Raw genomic sequence first — 21,715 nt, 5'->3', positions numbered from 1 at the left:
ACTGAACACTTGAAATGTGGCAGGTGCCACTGCACACTGAATTTTTTAAAAATTTTAATTTAAATCCAAGTAGCTTCCATGTGGCTAGTGGCTACCATTTTGAACAGTGCTTCTCTAGAATACACCCTCTTTCTAGAAAACATTAAAAGAATGTGGTATGTTTGATTCTGCTTTTATTTAAAATGATCTTCATTAGCGGTGTGGCACCTGCTGTATCTAACCAGCTGCTGAATCTCTTTCCTTGGATGCCTCACAGGTGTCTCGGACTTAGCACGTGTAATACTGAACTCGTGAACCCCCATTTTCAGTCATTCCGGCTGTCATTGTATTTCCACAAACGCCACCACCATCTCTCATTACTCAAGGCCCAAACCGCTAAGTTAATCTTTGTATCTCCTTCTGCCTCAGGTTCATCTGCGTATGCTGCACATTCTACCTCCCAAGGAGATCTTGAATTTTTTTTTCTGGTTGTTTCCATCCTCTCCTGGAATCACCCTAATCCCAGCTGCTGTCACGTTCTGCCTGGTCCGCCAGAGATAGCTTCTAACGAGTCCCCTGCTTCTACTCTTTCCTGTTTGAATTCATTGTCCTCATGGGTGCTGAGTGGTGTTTGTCAATAAAAAGCCTACCCACGTTGCTTTCTTTAGAATCCTGTAGTGGCTCCCATCCTCTTGGAACCAAGTCTGCAATATATCAGGTGACTTAAGGGGCCCTGCCGATCTTTATCTTGGTGGCTGTCCCTGCCCCTCCCCCCTCACCTCTGTCCATTACCTACCTGGCCCCTCCAGCCTCACCTCCCCACATGCATGCTTCCACCTCCTGGGAGGCTCTGACTCCTTCCCCACCCCCACCCCTGCACACCCTTGAGATTTCAGCTCGAGTGATACCTTGTCTGGGGACCCTCCCCTGACCCTCCTAACTCAGGTCTCATTTGATTGTTTATTTTGGGCACCACATATATGTTCTCTTCTGTTGGATTTAGCACAGTGCTAATGAGATTCTAACTTCACTGAGAGGAGTAGAAGAGGAAATAGGCTTGTGCAGCGGCACGAAGACTTTAGCTTGGATACTGGAAGAACTCACTAAGGCTGAGAATTATTGAACATTGTACTGGGAGATTATTTTATTTTGCAGCAGCGTAGATACTCAAAGGTCTAGTGGTAGCAAAAGCTCAGTGCACGAAATACGCATATTTAGGAAAGAAAAAGGGCTAGGAGAGGATTAGCCTTCCTGGTACCCTGCTGCTTTGGGGGCTGGGGTTGGGGTGGATTATTGGTTGTGACTCACCGAGAGGCACAGAGCTGTAGGAAGCTGACAAAAGGCATTTGCACAAAGCACCCGAGCTGGGTGGATGTCGGGGAGTTACTGCCAAAGCAACACGCTTTTTCTGTCTCCAAGTACTCTCCAGGGGAGCCAGGATTTGTGTTCGGCACTGAAATCTTTTAATAAGTGGAAACATTTTGAAGCAGCAGTAGAGCGACGTCACTTCTAGATTTGATCACTCCTTTGAAGGAAGGCACCTTCAGGCTGGGCGTCGGTGATGGTGCTATGCAAGGAGAGTCTGGATCTCAAGCAGTTTATCCACCCCCAGTCCTGATTCCCATTGCAGTGAATAATTTAAATTTGTCCTCCTCTCCCAGCCCTTGTCCCCTCATCTTTGCCCCAAGAGTGTCCTGCCGAACTGATTTATATCCTCTTGGAAGCAGTAAAATTTCTATTTATAGACTTAATTGAGGAAAGGTGCCTCCAGTGGAAACCGCTGAGGTTGGCACGATGGCCCCAGGAGGAGTTGGATGTCCTGGGGTGTCAGAACCCCGAGGCCGCAGCTCTGTGGCGTTGTTCATTCTGTTTATTGGCTATGTTGATCAGTTTGATTTTGAAGATAGAGGTAGAGAAATCCAACGAGCTTTGAGGAATCAGCCGATTTAAAAGCATGGTCAATTATAAAATGGTCGACATGATGGAGACTGTGGTTACTTAGATCTGTGGAATCCTAACTCGCCAAATGGCAAGGCGAACGCATCAGTTGAAATAATTGGAAAACTTTCTCCTTGTTGAGTCAGTGGTGAAAGCCCCAGCTAACTCTCTGCGGGAAGATACAGCAAACTGGTCTGAGAAGAGTTGTCCTGTGTGATAATGGCTCGTGGCCTCCCGTTCTTCTGCCACTTGGATTTCTTTTAACAAATAGAGATCCAGCACTTACTGTACCTAAGCCGTGTTCTCCAGATTGGTACCCTTCCTAGACTGGGCCCCTTAGGCATGGTCAAGTGGGTCCTTTATTTCTTAATTTGTTCTTCTAGGGAAAAAAATTTTTTTCTGAGCATCTTATGTGGCTGACATAACACTTTGTAGAGGACTAGAAAACTCTAAACTGAGTAAGATATGATTCCTCCTTCCTGTTTTTTTTTTCCCCCTTTCTTGGCATCTTCCTTCAGTGCTTCTGTGTAGATGGCATAGTGGTCTGTCGGTGTGTAATTGTACAGTCGGTAATAAGTCAGTTTCCCCATGAATGACGGTATCTTGCCTGGCTTTCTATAAAGACGATCGTCTTCCTGATGGCTGCTTTGGATTGAAGAGGCAATAAAACCATGGAGTGAGAACTTCTCTCACTGCGAAGAGCTGAGTAATTTGTAGGACAAATGAACTTGTCTTTATACACATCATCAAATGCTAATTAGCCTCGCGTTCCTGGGCAACGCTCAGAAGAAAGGTCCAGGCTAGAGAGAGACATTGGGAGCACATTAGTGATATTTTAGAGCCAGGAGAATGTCTGAGACCCTTTAGAGCAGGTGTCCTCAAACTACGGCCCACCGGCCACATGCGGCCTGCCGAGGACATTTATCCGGCCCGCCGGGTGTTTTTGCCACCGCTGCCTGTCCTGCTTAGCAGCCGACTGGTCCCAGGCCCACAGTGCGCATGCGTGGAATGTGCGCCCCCCCCACTCTCCAACGGCCCTCCAACGGTCTGAGGGACAGTGAACTTGACCCCCTGTTTAAAAAGTTTGAGGACCCCTGCTTTAGAGAGTGCATGGAAAGAGGAGAGAAAGGCAGCCAGGAATGAAATTGGGGAACATCAATTTGTTGAATTGGAAGCTGGATGGGGAAGAAGGGGAGGGGCTGGGAATTGGGAGGAAAATCTAGAGGGTGATTTCTTGGAAACCAAGAAAAGAGGGTATTTCATGGAAGGGGCGAATCGTCATGGGTGATGATGCTATTCAGGAATCAAGTGAGGTGAGGCTAGAGGATGGTGGCGTCTCCATGCCCCCACGCTAACAGCGATTGAAGAGAGCTTGTGATGCAGCTGGGAGGCAAGACGTGTGCAAGCCAGTTGCAGAGCTGTGTAAGGCGTTACGTGCAGGGTGACCAGAGTGGGGCACCGAGGCAGCGGATGCTCACAGGGGTGTGGTGGTCACCGTGAGCTAAGCTCTTGGGAATGGGTCATCAAGGAGCTGAGCATGTGGGTAGGACCCTGAAGAATCACGGGTGGGATTTGGCTGAGTCAGGAGGGAGGAGAAGACAGGCGTGCCAGGCCAGCGGAGTGGCGCGCACACAGCCTGCAGTCGGGAACGAGCACGCTGTGCTCGCGTCAGGAAGCCCGATGTGACAAAGGCAGGGAAAGGAGGTCAGAGAGTCCAAATGGTCCCCGTGTAAAAGGATTTGAACACCATGCTTAGAAATGTAGAAGTGCAAGCCGCTTAACCAGAGAGGGGAGCATTAAATTAACATATTAATCCCACACGTCAAATTAGCCTGTTGTGCCGGCTTGTTAGCGCTCACCTGGGCCTCTCTGTCTGGAAAACGCGATGCACGTTGTTACGAACAGTGTGTTCCTTGGCAGATTATGACCCGTTGGCACCCCACCCGCATTGCCCCCCGCTCCTGTGGGTCATTAACGATGCAGGAGACGGACTGTGCAATTCCCCGGTTATACTCTCTGCTCTAAGAGGTAGAATTCTAGAAATAATTCCATCTTTAGTTCACATAATATGTGTAGTATGGCAGTGTTTCAAAGGTTCTTTTCAACTTGCATCGGTGAGTCTGCTATCTTCCAGAGAGAAGGGTTTGAAATGGAGTCTACTTTGGTTATTCCCGGACCGATGGCCACCAGGACTGGCCAGTTCTCGGGCTTGTGTCGCCTTTTCTCGTCTGCTCAGTTTCGGCTGGAGTAAGGCAGGTGTCCCACTCTCGTCATCTGCTGCTATTGTGTCGCTCTAATCCCTTCTTCCTGCTAAAGGCACAGCACACACTCTCACCTGGGAAGTGTTAGTCTGGGGAAAGGGGACTGAACCAAAGTTGAGATCCGTGGCTTGCATGTAAATGGTTGAATGGAACTGGCTTTTCTATGTGGCTTATAAAAATTATTAATGGATTCTTTATCTGTGCATCTCTGATTTATGCTTATGCAACACAGATGAATGGTGGTTGCTCTAATCACAGTCCTAGCAGCTTTGCATATAGATGAACTTAGGAAAAAAGCAAAAAAAAAAAAAAAATCTTATGTACATGCTGGAAATTTGGATGTGTGTTTCCAAATATGGGTCTCTTTCTCTCCCTAAAATCTAATCTGTTGGTGGGAGAGCTTGGGTTTCCAGTGTTCCTGCTATCAACGTAAGAAAAATTAGCCGCCTTGTTTATTCCCAAAATAATTTGCCTGTGCTCAGTGCAATATACCCTCACAGTGTGTATTTATATGTGTACGTATGCTGTGATTGTATATGTGTGGCATGTGTATGTGCATGTCTGTGTTCATTTTTTTAAGGCTCTGAGAAGGCAGAGACGTGTAGGACTTCCAAAATAAAATTCTTCTAAAGTATCTCACATTCCTCCCAAGAGCTAGAAATAAACTCTGCTTTAAAAAGCCCATCGAGCAGCTGCTGGCCTCATTTGAGACGAACTGGGTGGGTATCAGTGTGCTTGTGATTACTGACATGTATTGAAACACGCAATTTCAGTTGGATCTTGCTTTTTCTTCTGATGTCGACCCTGTGATTTCACCTAACAGGCTGGGGTAAGCGCCGGAAGGCCACTGACTATCCTTAGAAGGGTGGCAGGAAGGAGTATTATCTTTTAGGTTCTAACCTTGTAGGAACTCCTTTTAGGTTCAGTACCTCCATCAAACCAACTGTGCAGCTATCAAAAGTGATGCTGTTAAAATAGTTTTATTGTGAGGAAATAGGTTTTTGACATATTAGGTGAAAATGAAGGATAATAGCTACACTGTAATAAAAACTTATTTACAAATACAATACAGATAAGTGTATGAAAGGTTATAAGCTAAAATGTTAATGGTGGTTGGCTCTTACTGGTGGGATTATTTGTGACCCCTATTTTCTTGTTTTTGCTTATTTATAGTTTGAACCTTTGCTATAGTAAATATACATTTTTGTTGAGTTAAAGGTTCCAGAGAGAGGCAGGCAGGGTGAACTCATCCTTGGGAGGCTTTGCTGATCCTAGATGCTTGATTTATGTTAGAAATGGAAAGTTGAAGTTGTCATTCTCAGGAGCACGCCAACGTGGGCCTGCGGTAGCTTCTATCTTTTGCCAAAGAGGAAACTGTACCAGAGACCATGCAAGGATCTCTCATTTATGGTGTTGTATTTATCCATTGCAGCAACCCTTCCAAGCAGGTGTTACTACTTTCGATTTTACAGATGAGGAAACTGGAGAACAGGGGAAGGTAAAGTGATTTATCTAAGAACACATGGCTAGTTAAATTCGGGAAGGAATCAAACCCAGTCATACATGATCCATTCCAAGCGTCCTGGATTTTCCTTGGTGTAAACCCTGCCCACTTAGGTCACCCCTTCACTTCACGTGTCTTTGTTGCTGCATATTGGACATTAGATTGATGGGCATTCCAGCCCTCTGTTCTTGGACAACTTGGCTTTTAATTGTGGCTCCACCCAACCGTTTATGGAATAACTATTCTGGAAAAATCGGTCCAGATGAAGTGGGAACGTTCATGAAGGCAGTTTTGCCACATCATCTCCTGTGATTTTAACAGTAGCCTTATAGGTAAGTATTATCAATGCCCTGTTTTACTGTGAGAGAAATTGAAACCCAGAAAGTTTAAGTCATATACGTACATGGTTCAAAAAACAAGTGTTCTCACAAAGCTTCATTAAAATAAAGAGCAGCCTTCATCCCTCCCACCCCTGTGTCCTTTTCCCCTGCAGCAACAACTTTCCATTCTCTTAGTTGTTTGAGATATTTACCTTCATCTTTCTAAAGCATACACTTAGTTATTTCCTTATATGAATTATAAAATTATAATATCAACTGCTTTCTACATGAGGTTTGAGCTTCTTAGACCTTCTCCCTATTTCTTCACCTAATATAATGCTAACTCTGTTTTGGTTAACTCAGCATGCAGTGTTTACAGTATGATCACCATGGTGAGTGTGGCTCACTGCCAAACCATTTAAAATAAATATGTTTCCTTTCTTGTGCAAGTGTTTCCCCCACTACGGGTAAGAATTGCCTTGTCTTTTTTTATTTGATTAGTTTACTATCACCACTTCTTTCCAAACCCTCCAATAGAACTGAAAAAGCCCCTTAGATAGTTTTCCACTTGGTCAGTTATGTATCTGGTAACCTGTGAATTATCTTCTTTTCCTGGAAAATCTCTCTTGGATTCTACTCCTCCTTTCCCACCCTCCTTTCCCACTTGGATCCCTGCTCTTCAGAACTGCTATTCAGCTGTGTCCTGGCACTTTCCTTCTCTTCTTTGCTATACTATTAATGTATACTTCTTTTGCCCCAGGTCTCCTTATTTCTTTTCCTCTTTGATTTGTTTAAGCACATACTTTAGTAGCTTTCTTAGAAAAGGATCATGGGCGGTAAATTTTTTTTTAGACTTTGTATTTCCAAAAATGTCTTATTTTACCCTCACACTTGACTTGACACTGGATTTCAGGTTGAAAAGTAATTTCTCCTGAGAATTTTCAAGATGTTTGTCTTCTAGCATTTGTCTTTACTGTTGTCTCTCTCTCTCTTTTTTTTTTTTAAGTAACAGACTTGCAAGTGCAGTGGTGCAATCATAGCTCACTGTAACCTTGAACTCCTGGACTCAAATGATCCTCAAACCTCAGCTTTGCAAAGTGCTGGGATTATAGGTCATTTTAATTTTTGTATGTGATCTGTTTTTCTCTCTAGAAGCTTTAATGCAAATATCTTTGATATACTGAAATGTCACCTTGTCTCTAAGTTTAGAGTCACTCTGATGCAATTTATCCATGGGGAGAAAAAAACCCTTCATCATGGGGGTTAGAAGAGGGGGGAAATCTGGGGAGGGTCTACACACTTATTACCCGGATTTTTTAACCAAGCTCCCTGATTTTCTTCCCATCTGTGGTATATGGTGCCTCTATACCTGGGCCTTATGGGAGTTTGGTATATGAATGCCTTTCTTCTCTTTGGCATCTAGTATTCAGATACCTCAAATCTGCCAATTTCTCCACCTGCTCCATTTTATAAAAATGGGTTGACGTTTCTCCCTTGATATTCTCTTCTCTTCCATCCCTGGTCTGTGGATATATACCTTTCTCAAATGTTTACTCTCATTTTAATGGGGTTTTAGAAGGGAGCAGAGATACTTAACCTACTATGTTTAAATGGATGTCCCTAAAAGAGTTTTCTGTGCTGCCACTTGGTGAATCATTTTGAAATGCTGTATCCATTTCTCAGTTTCAGAGTTTAAAATACCAAGTTTGCTTAAATAGCAGGCCTTGCCCTAAGCAGTTGTTTTTGTGCTTGAATGGGATATAGCTGAGGCCGTTGCTGTCACATCCCAGGCTTGTTTAGTAGTACCAAGGAACCTCAATGTTGTCTGGAGACAGAGGCCCCCGGTGCCATGTGCCTGGACTCTGTGCTCAGGGGAGGTGACCCAGGGTCTAATATCATTTAGTGAAAAGATTCCTAGGTATCCCTGGTTTTTTTCCCTCTTCTTTTAACTTACAAAGTCATTCATGACCATATACTCTTTAAAATGTGTGTGTGTATGTGTGTGTAGACAAGACTAAAGTCCTCTTAGATACCCATACCCCAACAAACACACCCTGCTCCTTTCCTCCCTAAGAGAGGTAACCATCATCAGTTTTGAATATAGTCTTCCATACCTTTACTACTCTGTGTGTGTATGTGGTTTAAGAAATATATATATATTCTAAAATTTGCACTTCTTTTCTTCCTTGCTGATGTTTTATGAAGATGCTTTTGTGATAGTGTATGTAGATCTGCATAATCAGGCATGGTATGGATACATCATGATTTAGCCATCTTCCTGCTGTTTTTTTCTTTTGTAAATGCATCTGCAGTGAAGATGAAAATTCAAGCTTCCTTGTACATATGTGTTTCTTTGGGGCAGTTACCAAGAATGGAATAGGGCAGGAATTGGCAAACGAAGGCCCATCAGCCATATCTGGTCCACTGTTTCTTTTTGTATGGCCCGAAGCTAAGAATGGTTTTTACATTTTAAAATTGTTTCATTGAATGTGGTGTCCTTTCTCCACTGATATGAAAGATCACCTTTCGTATATAGTAAATATCTAAATATACATGGGTTCATTTTTGGGCTATTTATTCTGCTGTATTGATCTAGGTTGGTTAATTATATTGGTTATGTTGGTCATTTATATTATATATTTGTTTACTAGAGTTTTCTATTATTAATATATCTTGATTCCTGGTAAAGCCCCCACCTCTTTTGGTTCTTTTTCAAAATTGCATTGGCCATTTTTGTATGTTGACTCTTGCATGTAAATCTTAGGACTGATGAAATTCCCCAAAACTCCCTTTGGTATTTTTATTGGACTGTATTAGATTTGCATTGAATTGTAGCTTGACTTGGGTAGAGTTAACATTGTCTTAGTCCATTTGTGCTGCTATAAGCAAATACCTGAGGCAGAGTAATTTATCAAGAACAGAAATTTGTTTCTCATAGTCCTGGAGTCCAAGATCGAGGCACTGGCAGGTTTGGTTAGGGTCCTGTCTCTCTTTCCAAGATAGCATCTTGTCACTGCATCCTCCGGAAGGGGCAAATGATATGTCGTCTTGTGGGGAGAGGAAGAAGAGCAGAGGGCCAGAGAGAGCAAACCCACTCCAACAAGCCTGTTTTGTAAGAGCCCTAATCCATGTATGAGGGTGGAGCTGTCATGAATTAATAATCACTCCCCTAATGGCCCCATCTCTTAATGCCTCCACAGTGGGGGATAAATTTCCACATGAATTTTGGAGGAGACACCGCCAATGAACCCATAGAAAACATTATTTATTCAAGTCTTCTTTTAGGTTCTTAGATAAAGTTTTATCATTTCTTCTTAGAAGTCTTTTGTACTTCTTTTTGGATTATTGCTATATTATATAGGAAATGTATTGGTTTTTGGTTTTAGTTGACCATTTTGCATCTATGTTGTTTAACTCTTTCGTTAGCACTAGTGATTTGTCAGTTCTTTCTTTTGAATTTTCTATATCAATGGTTATGTCACTCACAAATGATGACAGTTTTGTCCTTGCCAAAAATTGTAACTCTTACTGCGCTTAGTGGTCTCTTTGTACTGACCAGTTTCTTTACTATAGTTTTGGATAATAGGAGAAAATGTCTTTTTCTTGAAGCTTGTGGGAATGCTTGCTCTGGGTTTTGGCATACGTCTTTTTCAACTTAAAGAAGCTTTCTCTTTTTCTAGTCGGTAGCAATTTTTAAAAATCATGAATGAGTGTACAGTTTTACTTAATGCTTTACTGGCATCTGTTGAGTGATCATAAGATTATTCTCCTTTAATTATTTAATGCCATGAATGACATGGATTTTCTAATGTTTCTATTTAATACTGAATCATCTTTACATTCCTGAGATAAATCTTAATTGAGAGAATTTTTAAATCGCTCTGATACTCGATTTGCTGCCATTTAATTTGTAGTTTTTGAGGCAGTGAGTGGGAGAAAGGTTAGTTTCTGCTTTTCTTTTCTTGTGTTAGCTTTTTACGACTTTGATGCCAGGGTTATGTTAATGTCATGAAAGGAATGAAAGATTCTTATGGTTTTCTACCTTCTAAAACAGTTTCTGTGAAATGTGAATTATTTGTTCCTTGACCATCTGGTAGAATTTGCCCATTAAAATCATTTGGCTGAATTTTCTTTCAGCATAGAGCTTTGACCACTAATTTAATTTTGCTATGGTTATGTTTTTTTCAGGCTTACTAGTTTTATTTAAAATTTTAGGTTATTTATATTTTCTAGATAATTTCTTTTTCAGTTACGTTTAAAAATATACTGCTGTATAATTTGCCTTATTAATTGATTATAATTGCTAAAGTTTACCTATTTTACTGTTCCTTAAATAAAAACTTGTGGTTTGATAGAATGAAATTTTAAAAAATTTAATGGTGTTTTAATTTTTGCACATTTTTGTTCATTTTGTATTTTATTGCAGTGTTATCAGTGAGCATAGCATTCATGATAACTTTCTAGAATTTGTTTAGGCTCCTTTCTTGGCTTCATTCATTTTCAGTTTAATTATTGTCCACAGGTGTTTGGAAATTGCATCTGTTCACTGTTCTATATATCTATCTATTAGACAAAGCTTATTCACTTATTTCTTCATTGTGATAAAATATATATAGCATATAATTTATGATTTTAAGTGTACAATTCAGGAGCATTAAGTACATTCATGTTATGTATCCATCACCACAATCAATCTCCAGAACTATTTCATTATCCCAATCTGAAACTGTACCTACCAAACAATAGCTCCTCATTTTACCTCCTCCTTCCAGTCTCTGGTAATCACTGTTCTACTTTCTGTCTCTGAGTTTGACTGTTCTAGGTATCTCATATAAGTGGAATCATAGAGTATTTGTCCTTTTGTGTCTGGCTTATTTCAGTAAGCACAATGTCTTCAAGATTCATCCATGTTGTAGCACATGTCAGAATTTCCTTCCTTTTTAAAGCTAATATTCCATTATATGTATAGGTCACATTTTATTTATCCATTCTTCTGTGAGTAGACATTTGGATTGCTTGTACCTTTTACCTATTGTGAATAATGCTGCTGTGTACATTGACATACAGATATCTGCTTTTGTGCCCGCTTTCAGTTCTTTGGGGTATATACTTACAAGTGGAATTGCTGAGTCATATATGGCAATTTTGTGTTGAATTTTTTGGGGAACTGCTAGACAGTTTCCACAGTGGCTGCACCATTTTAAATCTTACCAGCAATGCCCAAGGTTTCCAGTTCTACCAAGTCATCACCCACACTTGTTATTCTGTTTTTCTTTTTTTAAATTGTAGGCATCTTAGAAGATGTAAAGTGATAGCTCATGGTTTGGATTTGCATTTCCTTATGATTAGTGATGTTGAGCATTTTTCCATCTGCTTATTGATCATTTGTATATCTTTTTTGGATAACTGTTCAAGTCTTTTGTCCATTTTTTAGTGGGTTGTTGAATTGTGGGAGTTCTTTATATATTCTGGTTATTAATCCCTTAGTGATATGTGATTGCAAACATTTTCTCCCATTCTCCGGTTGCCTTTTCATTCTGTTGATAGTGTCTGTTGATGCACATATGCTTTACTTTGGTGAAGTCTAGTTTATCTATTTTTACTTTGGTCCTATGCTTTTGGTGTCATATCCTAGAAATCATTGCCACCTTCAACATCATGAAGCTTTCCTCTATGTTATCTTTTAAGAGTTTTATAGTTTTAATTCTTCTTTGAACCATTTTGAGTTAATTTTTATATGTGGTGTAAGGTAAGGGTCATTCTTTTGCATGTGGGTATCCAGGTTTTCCAGAACTATTTGTTGAAAAAACTTTCCTTTCCTTGTTAAATGCTCTTGCCACTCTTGTTGAAAATCATTTAACCACATATGAAAGTTTATTTTGGGGCTCTCTATTCTATTCCATAAGTCTATATAGCTGTCTTTATGTCAGTACCATATTGTTTTGATTATTGTAGCTTTGTAGCAAGTTTTGAAATCAGGAAGTTTGCATCTTTCAACTTCCTTATTTTTCAATATTATTTTGGCTATTCAGAGTCTCTTGAGATCTCATATGAATTTTAGGATGGGTTTTTCTATTTCTGCAGAGAATGCTACTGGGATTTTGATAGGGATTACATTGAATCTTTAGAAAACTAAGCCTTCCAATTCATGAACGAGGGATGTCTATTTACTTATGTAATCTTTAAGCAGTGTTTTGTACTTTCAGTGTACAAGTCTTTTGCCTCCTTGTATAAGTTTATTCCTAGGTGTTTGTTTTTTTTTTTTGATGCTATTATAAATAGAGTTGTTTTCTTAATTTCTTTTTCAGATTGTTCATTGTTAACATATAGAAATACAACTGATTTTTGCACATTGATTTTTTATCCTGAAACTTTGCTGAATTTGTTTATCAGTTTTAATGAATTTTTTTGTAGAATCTTTGAGGTTTTCTACATATAAGATCATGTTATCTGTGAACAGAAGTAATTTTACTTTTTTCTTTCCAGTTTGGATGCTTAGTCTATTTTTTTCTTTAAAAGTTTTTAAATTAAAACATAAAAATTATATGTTTATTATTTAAAATATTTTAAAATATGTATACCTTGTGGAATGGCAAAATTGAGCTAGTTAACATATTCCTTATCTCACATAACTTATTTTCTGTGGTGACAACACTTAAAGTCTACTCTCTTAGTAATTTTTCAAGAATAGGATATATTGCCATTAACCATAGTCACCATATTGTATAATAGATCTTTTCAACTTATTCCTCTTAACTAGCTGAAATTTTGAATTCTTTTACCAACCAACATCTCCCCAACACCCCTGCCCCTTGGGTCTACTAATTGTTATTCAGGTATTTTATTTTCTTCTGGTTGGTTAGGTATCACTTTCTGGGGAGGTATGCTAAACCTCCTCCTGTAACTGTGGATCCTGGTTACTTTTTAAAGGTCCGCTGTCATTGTAAGACACGTGTGCTTGAGAACACTGAGCTGCCATTGATGCTTGGTGAGTATCACCCAACCGTTGTTAGCAGAACACATCCATGAAGTATTTGTTGAATAAACATTTATTGAAAATCTACTTTGTATCTGGCACTCAAGATAGGAGGATATTGAGGTTCCAGTCTAGAGAAAAATACACACTGCCACACACAGATACCAAGTTGGGTCATGTAGGGAGCATGAAGATACTGAGTGAGAGAAATGTGTGTGAATCCCTGCACTGTATTTACCGGTATATAACCTGGGGTCAGTTCCTTAATCTCTCTGCTCTTCTAGTTCATTTGGAAGATACGAATAATTTTTATCTGCTTTACAATATAGGTAAAACTCACACAGTGAATTTTTTGCATCCCAAACGTAGTTATCTAAAACATAAAGATTGATACTGTCTATCCCAAGGGTCATAGGAACACAGAAATGGGGCGATTGACTGTACCAGGTTTAGGGGGACCTACATTTATCAAATATCAGCTGTGAACTAGGTACATAAAAAGCCTCCGTGTGTTCTGGGCAACACAGATAAAGAGTGGAAGGTCAAAGCTTGAACCCGCGTTGGGCTGGCCCAAAGCTGTTGCTCTCCTGAGGTGACACTGAGCTGGGGCTTGAAGAAAGAGTGCGGAGGACACGTTCTAGGTACAGCCCATGCGGAGGCGGAGGTGTGGAAGTGTGCCCCACGTTTGGGGGACAGTGAATAGAGCTGAGTCGTTGGTGAAGAGTGGTGGGAGTTAAGACTGGAAAGTGAAATGGGATGCGACTGAGAGCACCTTCCCCTTTTGGATTTTAGTCTGCGAGCAATGAAGAAACAGAGTATTTTGCAGGGTAGAGATGTAAGGTGCTCGATGAACTGGAGGGAGAAAGGCCAGAGTATGACATGTCAGTCGAATAGAGCCTTCTGCAAAATCCTGAGCAGAGCCATGCAGAATGGAGGTGGAGCCGTGGCAGTGGAAAAATCAGAACACAGGGTGAGGCAGTACTGTTGGTCGTTCCAGAACTTTCAGCAGGACCCCCAGGCACCTAAAACATAGCTTAAATTCTCTGACTAAACTGAGAGCTAGTTGCTTCCTTAGTTATTTGAAAGTAGTCTTAAGCTCCTTCATACACTACATGGGTTTAGATGCTAAATCATGGCCTCCACAGTTTTTAACTAAGCTGGGCATCTAAACCACGGAGTAGTTTAGAGGTAGCATGTCGAGCTTAGCAAAATTGGCTTTGCCTTCACCACTGCAGCTATTTGATTCTCTCTTAGGAGCATACATTGCTTAGATCTCGGTGCAAACAGAGATTGGAAAATGTAATTGCATTGACCGGATGTTGTTGAAAGCTCTGTACACTTAAGGAAGGGGAGGTATTGCTTTCTGAGTGTTCTCGTTTATTCATTTGGCTTGGGTGTAGGATGGGATGGAACACTGAGGAACTCAGGAGAGCCTGTAGCTTGTTTAGGGCCGAGAGAGTGATGGGTGTTGCATAATTACTGAGCTCACGCGGAGCATGCCTGGGTTCTGGGTGATGCATGGTGAAGAACCAGCCCTGCCCCACCCTTTAGGAACCTACCGTGCTTTAGGTAGGAACGTGAGAGAGAGGGGAAAGTGACAAAACACAGACTTTTGCCTGCTAATGGCCAACGTGTTTTGAGCCGGTGGGCAAGGGAGCATATCGTACAGGTTGGTGCAGAGATGGGACAGGGGCTCTGCAGTGACTTTGGACTCTGAGTCCCCTTGACCTTGAGTGTCTCATCCTGACCATTCTTCTCTCAAGAGTTATAATTGTTTCTTTTGTTGTCTTTGGCCTCATCTTTTTGGCCTGTGGGGTGTTCACCCATTGTTTCTCTCCCTGGCCCCGCCAGCCGGCTTTACCCTCCGGTTAGCATTTGTGTTAGAAAACGAACAACTTCAGGGATGATATGGAAGAACCGTGTCCAGCTGCTCAAACCCACCGAGTTTCTGTTTTTAGCTTCTCCCCCACTTAAAAATAGGCAGCAGCAGGTCCCACTTGCCAAGCCTTTGTCACAGTCCCCAGCAGCCATTCCTCCAGCCATCTGCTGCCCCAGCTGTGCAGCACGTCCCCTCCTCCGTCTCCGCCCCGCACGCAGCCCTGTGTGGACTTGCGCGCAGGGCCCATGAGCCCGGCAGCCCCCAGCGCGCGGCGCCATCTGCCTCCCTGCCCCGCCTGTGTTCCGGCCTCGCTGCTGACCCAGATTCCGTGGCCCACGACCCCCGGCCCGGCTTTCTGCCCCAGCCAGTCCTGGACTTCCCAGGCCCACGATGCTGACTGGAAAAGATGGAGGAGTTGCCATGGAGATAGGAATAAACACAAGGAGCCACCACATACCTCACAGCAGGTGTGGCAAACCTGCTGTCACAGACTAGGTTGGCAGAGTTTGGTGCAGCTCTAAGGTTAGTTGGTGGAATCGCACTGGGTGTCCGGGAAAAAATAAGGGTTCCTTGGTGTGTGGGATGACGTTCTTCACCTTTGGACGCCAGCGTCTTAGAGGGAAGTTTCAAGCCACTTCCAAGTGTCGTTAAAGCATCCCCGCGTCCCACCTCTGTTTCTTGGGTCAGAGGCGGCTTGCTCGGACAGAGGCATTGCAGGTCCGCCTGTGCTCTGGGTGATCTGAGGGACTTGCTGTGTCCAGGCCCTCAGTCCCAAAGAGCGGGTTGTGTTGGCATTCACACGGGAGGGGACTGCCCCAGCCCACCCCTCTGTCATGCAAGGCAGGGACCCTGGGGAGAGCTGGTCACCCCTGCCTAGAAACATGGCAATTCTTTCTTTGTTTTGTTTTTGTTTTTGAGACAGAGTCTCACTCTGTTTCCTGGGCTAGAGTGCCATGGCGTCAGCCTAGCTCACAGCAGCCTCAGACTCCTGGGCTCAAGCGATCCTCCTGCCTCAGCCTCCCAGAATGCTGGGATTATGGGTGTGAGACATTGCACCCGGCCCAGAGTTTTTTGTCCTGATAAATTTGTGTTAACCCTTTGCACTCGCTTGCTTTTTTTCTCATTATCCACTTGACATTATCCACACTCAACATCCGAGTGCAAAGGGTTAATGAAAATCAGATTCTGTTTGTCCATTACTGCCTTATCTGATCAAGTTGGCAATTCTCACCTTCAGGCCTGATGGCTGTACTCTGACATTTCCCCATTTAGATTACAATTCATCAATATGAGTCCTCTTGGCGAGGGGATTTTCAAGTAGCTGAGCTGTGGGGTGGGTGGGTGGCCTGTATGCTGGGTGTGAAGGACCACAGGAGCCATTGCTTAAGACAGCTGAGGACAGTGGGCGAATGGACTGGAGCATTTAAAGTGGGGACTTTGGCCCTGTGGCCCTAGAGATTCCGAAAGTCAGATGTCCTGATGGAGTTGGCTGGCACAAGGGACTGTAGCCACCAGCCTTGCTCATGTGGCATTTTTCCTCCCGGACCTCTCAGTGTGCTTCTTATCTCTAGAATTCCTGTGAACCAGTGGCTGAGGCCAGCTGGTGCCCAAGGTAGAGGGAGACCCCTAATGTCAAAACTGTCACTTTCTGTAGTGTGTCAGGGAACCTGAAGAGGAGAGGTGGGTCACATCCCCTTTGCTGTTAATTATTATCCTTTTGCAGATTATCCAGACAGGCCCTCTTCTTCTTTCCTTGTGGCCCATGATTCTGTCCTTCTGTGGATTCATGACAAGAAGGAGCGGCACTCTGTTCATTGCGATGCCTGTTGGCACAGCTGGTTTTGTCAAAGGATGCGACTATTAGTTAAAATTAGATTTGGGGATTTTCTTGATCATCTATTTTGTCTCCCATCCACTCACCCTGAAGGATATTCAGGAATTGCCTGCGAGCATCTTGATTTCAACTTTAAATCTTTTAAAATAGTTTATTGAGTCTACCAGTCTGTGCCTTTAATATTCCCGCTTTTTTGAAAAAAAAAATACACTATTTCCAAAACTTCAATTGCAGTCAGTCATTCCAGATGTCAGATTCCCCCCTTCCTATCTCTGAGATCAGAGGCTCCGTCACAGTTGGCCTTTGACTTTTTTTTTTTTTTTTTTTAAGTAGAAATAGGTATTTATTGAATCGTGTAGCTGGGAGAGATACTGGGAAAGTCACAGAATCAAAGGGAGATCTGCAGGAACCAGGGCCTGGGGACTGGCAGGGGGCAAGCCCTGTGCCACCAGGACTCAGTTACCTGTCCCCTCCCTTGCTCTGCCCACTGCTCCAGTGTGGCCCTGTCCCTGTACCAGTGACAGCCCACCCCTGCCCAGCAACCCCGTGGAAAGAGGGTCGTCTTCTCTCACTGTCTCTCTGTTGATTGTTCAATACTTGTATAATCACTGCCTGTAAAAGGAGAACCACTTTGAGCTTAAGCAAGCTCTGTGCACTCTCCATAGGTGACATTAATAAAGGAGAGCTCACACGGGGCCTTTGTGTCCCCCTCTCAGGGTGTGAGGCTGGGGGAGACCGATTGCAGTTAGAGCAGACGTGGAGGAGTGTCTTACTCGTCGGGTCCCTTAGAGATCAGTTGTGTTACTGGGAGCCCCTGTACCTGGAGAGAATTATATGGACACATTTTTGCCAATTAAGACAATTTGCATTTTCTTGATTTATTATTCTGGACCTTTTCCTCCTCTCTCCCAGCTTCCTCTCACCCTGCCTCTCCAGTTACTGCTAATTGAGTCAGTAATACCCAGAACGTCCCTTCCTGTGCTTTAGAATGCAGAAACCGGTAGATTAACGTCCCCTTCGTCTCCGAGGAGAAGAGCGCTGAGTATCGAGCCTGCTTCGGCCCCATTTCTCTCTCGTTACCAGTTTTCATACCGTGTAGTTGCCTCGTACCTGGTCTTGTCTGACAGCTTCCTCCTGTGCGTGCTCTTAGCCTCGTAGAGCAGGGGCGAGACTAGAGGTTGTCTTGCCTGGTGGCCTCTAAGCAGGGACATGTCTGCGTCCCTGGAGAGCTTTCTGGACCAATCGTGTGCAGACTGACACCTCGATCAGTCCAGGACTCGGCACAGCTCGTCCAAGAGAAGGCCACGCTAAAGCTCAAAGTGATGCCGCAGGAACCGCGGTGGGGAGGTGATGCTTGGTAGCGGTGAGACATGAGCCGACAGGGCAGACCCCAGGGCTGGTGGGGGAGGGGAGGGCTCAGGAGTGTGTTTCTCTAGATCAAGAGGACACTGACTACTTATGGAGCAGCCACAGAAGACCCACAGCAGGGCCACCCACTGGAGACTCACCTCCAGCTTAACCTGCTGTGACCCGCACTGGCCACTGCCACTGAGTCATTCATTCGGAATTCTAATTGCCATCGGAGCACAGCTGATGCACGTGACCCAGAGAGCTTAGGTTTCCAGAGGATGTTCAGACCCTTTGCTTGCTTTCCTTTCTTTCTTTTGAGACAAAGTCTCACTGCGTTGCCCAGGCTAGAGTGAGTGCCGTGGCATCAGCCTTGCTCACAGCAACCTCAAACTCCAGGGCTCAAGTGATCCTCCTGCCTCAGCCTCCCACGTAGCTGGGACTACAGGCATGTGCCACCGTGCCTGGCTAATTTTTTTCTATTTTGAGTTGTTTGGCTAATTTCTTTCTATCGCTAGTACAGACGGGGTCTCACTCTTGCTCAGGCTGGTCTCGAACTCCTGAGCTCAAGCGATCCTCCTGCCTTGGCCTCCGAGCGTGCTAGGATTACAGGCGTGAGCCACTGCGCCTGGCCCTTTCGCTTTCCTTTCTGTATCATCGGATTAGGCTCAGGTATCTGTCAGAAACCCGGGACTCTGCACGGCTGGCTGTTGCGCTATGCCTGTCCCCAAGGACCACCTGCTGGTGGGGCTCACACACTGCAGACACAGCGCGGTGACCTCCCTCAGGCAGGGCCACCAGCGTAGCCCACGCTGGGGAATAAAGGCTTTGTGTGCTTTATGGAATCCCTGGGGGAAAGGGGGAAGAAAAAGTATAAGGCAGAGCTAGAAGGGATGAGCAGAATTCTTTATCACGGTTGCTGGAACCTTCTCTCCAGCCTCGAGTCTTTCAGGCACTTTGATGCGCTGCTGTTCCAGGGCATTGCCGGGTGCTGGGGGTGGGAGGAGGTCCTGGGGTCTGATTCCCGCAGCGGGCTTGGCTCGCACGGATCGTCCTGCACCTTTGTCAGGAGATTCCTCTGACTAGAGCGTCAGGTTTCCAGCGTGGTCGGCTTCCCAGGGTCAAGTGCACTGGCCGAAAGCTCCCTCTGAGCTCTTTCTGTGGAGCCCTGTATACTAGTCACTGTGGAGAGCAGTTTCAGATTCTTGCACCTAGATATTTACATGCAGAAAACAAGTGGAGACGGGGGCAGGCAGGCTTCTAAATCCTACCTAGCTTCAGTGCTCATGTTACACTCGTCAGAGAGAAGCCCATTTTGGCAAGAGGAAGAAACAACTCGGGCCGTGTCCCTTCTTTAACTTAGACCAGAATTGAACGTGTTTGCAGGCATAGAAGTGTTGAGAGCTGTCTAAATAATGACCTGGCTCAGGCTCGGGGGGTGGGGTGGGGGGGAGCATCCTGGGCTGGTGACAGAGCTCGATGACGTCTGAGCCCTACTCTCGCATCCTTGCGATGATGACACACCTTCTTGCTATTTTCCTGGCAGGCCCGACACCTTTCTCCGGGAGTCCGCCGGCGACTGCACGCTGCCCTCGCGTCTTGTTCCACCTCGATTCTGATCCTGTCCAACCTGGTGTTCCTTGGGGGCAATCAAGTGGGGAAGACCTACTGGAATAGGATCTTCGTGCAGGGTAAGTTTCCTGATGGTGCTGTTTTCGGTCCGTTTCTTGTTCTACACGCATGCAGTTGGCATCGTGGATGGGATCTGGAGAAGTCATTCGTAGTCAAGTTCATGGTGTGTGAACTCTGGACATGCCAGTCAGGAACAGTTTCCTGTGTTCAGCTATGACATTAAGTGTCCCCTGTTTTCGATGTGCCGCATTATCTACCGCATATGCTGCTTGTTTAACACAATGTGCTGTCCTTACTCTCCCAAATTCTGCATTGCCCTCTACTAAGTTACTTTTCCACTAATTGAATCTTTCTTAAACTTCCCTACTGCTATGGTTTGAGACCTCTACAAAACTCATGTTGAAACTTTTAATCCCCGACTAGCCATATTGAGAGAGGTGGGGCTTTTAAGAGGTGACTGGATCATAAGGGCTGGACCATCATGAATGGATTAATCCATGTATTGTTAATGGGTGAATGGATTTGTGGGTTAGCATGGGGTGGAACTGGTGGCTTTGCAAGAAGAAGGCCCTCCATAGATGCAGTCCCCACAACCCTGGACTTCTCATCCTCCAAAACTGTAAGGAATAAATTCCTTTTCTTTATCAGTGACCCAGTTTCAGGTACTCTGTTATAAGCAACATAAAACAGACTAAGATACTTACTCTCTGTAGATCCCAGCCTGTAGTGTACTGCAAAGTGTAACATTGTTCCATTTACTACTCTGAATGTCCTACTGGAAATATGTCCTAGAAGCTTCCTTGTGTGCTCCTGAAGCTGTGGGCATGGTGTCTGTGTTTGCCATAGCTCTTGGTTGTGGATATTTTTGTCTGAACACTAGTGGCCAACCTTATGTATAGTGTACATCAAGTAGATCATGTCAGTAACCACAGCAAAGCCATCCCTGCAGCAGACAGAATGCTAGTGTGCAGGAGATGTGAAAACATTGCATTAATAATTGATCATCACGTATTTATGGTTCCCGTATCCCTTGGGCTAGGACTAACAGTCACATCACATCCTTAAGGGAATTGGGAGATTTGGATACTGAGTGTATCCAATTCACTGTGTTTTAAAAGAAAAGATCCCTGTTCTGTTTCCCTGACTAGCAACATGGTCTTGTGCTTTTGGTTTGGGAAGCTTTGCCAGGCAGCGATGACGTCACTCTGCACGGCTGGCCTGGCAGCTCCACATCTGGGTCCCTGAGGAGCCAGTGATGGTTCAGGTCCTTTTCACACCATAAATAACCCCGGCACAGCTGCGTGATTGCAGAATGCCAAGTCACAGATCTCAACTGCGGCAGGCTGGGGTGAGCCAGGTTAAAGGGCCATGGGAGAGTCTTATTCTACTTTAACCTTGTCACTAAAAAACCCCTTCTTTGATCTTGCTTTCTGTAAGATGTTTCGGCTGGTAGTTCCTGGAAAGACCGTGTGCTTTTCTAAGTGACAGCCGTCCTTTAGTAAGGACAGGAGATGATGGGGTGCAGAGAATCTGAAGATAAAGGTGGGTGCAGGTGTCTTTCACCTTTCTTGCGTCCTGCCACAGAACCTAGCACGATGCTGAGAACATGTGACTGGAGGAAAGTACTGGCTTGGGGTTCGCTTGTCACATGGTAAGAAGGCTCCGATTTTTGCTTCAGTACATCAAATGTATTGGTGCTACTTGCTGTAAGGTACTGTGAAAAATACAGGGATGAAAACAGCACACACAAATATGCACGCCAAAGGCACAAACAGAAATGTGGCTGTAGATTTGGGGCATTGCTGTGCCCAGATGTGCGAATGGCTGGCGGTCACAGGACGGAGTGGCTGACTTTCCGTGGATGGTGGGCTTCACGGAGGAGGTGGTATTTGAATTGCAGCAGTAAGTGGGCAGTTTGCCAGGTGCAGGAGGCAGGTGTGTTGGGATAATTATCACTGGCTGCTGTGTCCGAAACTCCAGAATCTTAGTAATTTTTCACCATAGAAATTTCTCTCATAGTGCAGTACAAATCCAGTGGCGTTTTC

The 21,715-nt window shown here is 44.0% G+C and overlaps 1 protein-coding gene across 1 annotated transcript in view; it reads left to right on the top strand.

The window, feature by feature from the left end:
* Positions 1–21,715, top strand: part of HHAT (hedgehog acyltransferase) — a 258,988-nt gene that overhangs the window by 193,278 nt on the left and 43,995 nt on the right. The window contains exon 11 of the mRNA XM_012781705.2: positions 19,585–19,729. Coding sequence (XP_012637159.2) covers positions 19,585–19,729 — 145 coding nt within the window. The remainder of the gene's footprint in view (positions 1–19,584; positions 19,730–21,715) is intronic.

This window comes from Microcebus murinus, chromosome 23 (genome assembly GCF_040939455.1).
Source record: "Microcebus murinus isolate Inina chromosome 23, M.murinus_Inina_mat1.0, whole genome shotgun sequence".
In the NCBI taxonomy this organism is placed as follows: domain Eukaryota; kingdom Metazoa; phylum Chordata; class Mammalia; order Primates; family Cheirogaleidae; genus Microcebus; species Microcebus murinus.
This window is presented reverse-complemented; position numbering and strand designations above follow the sequence as displayed.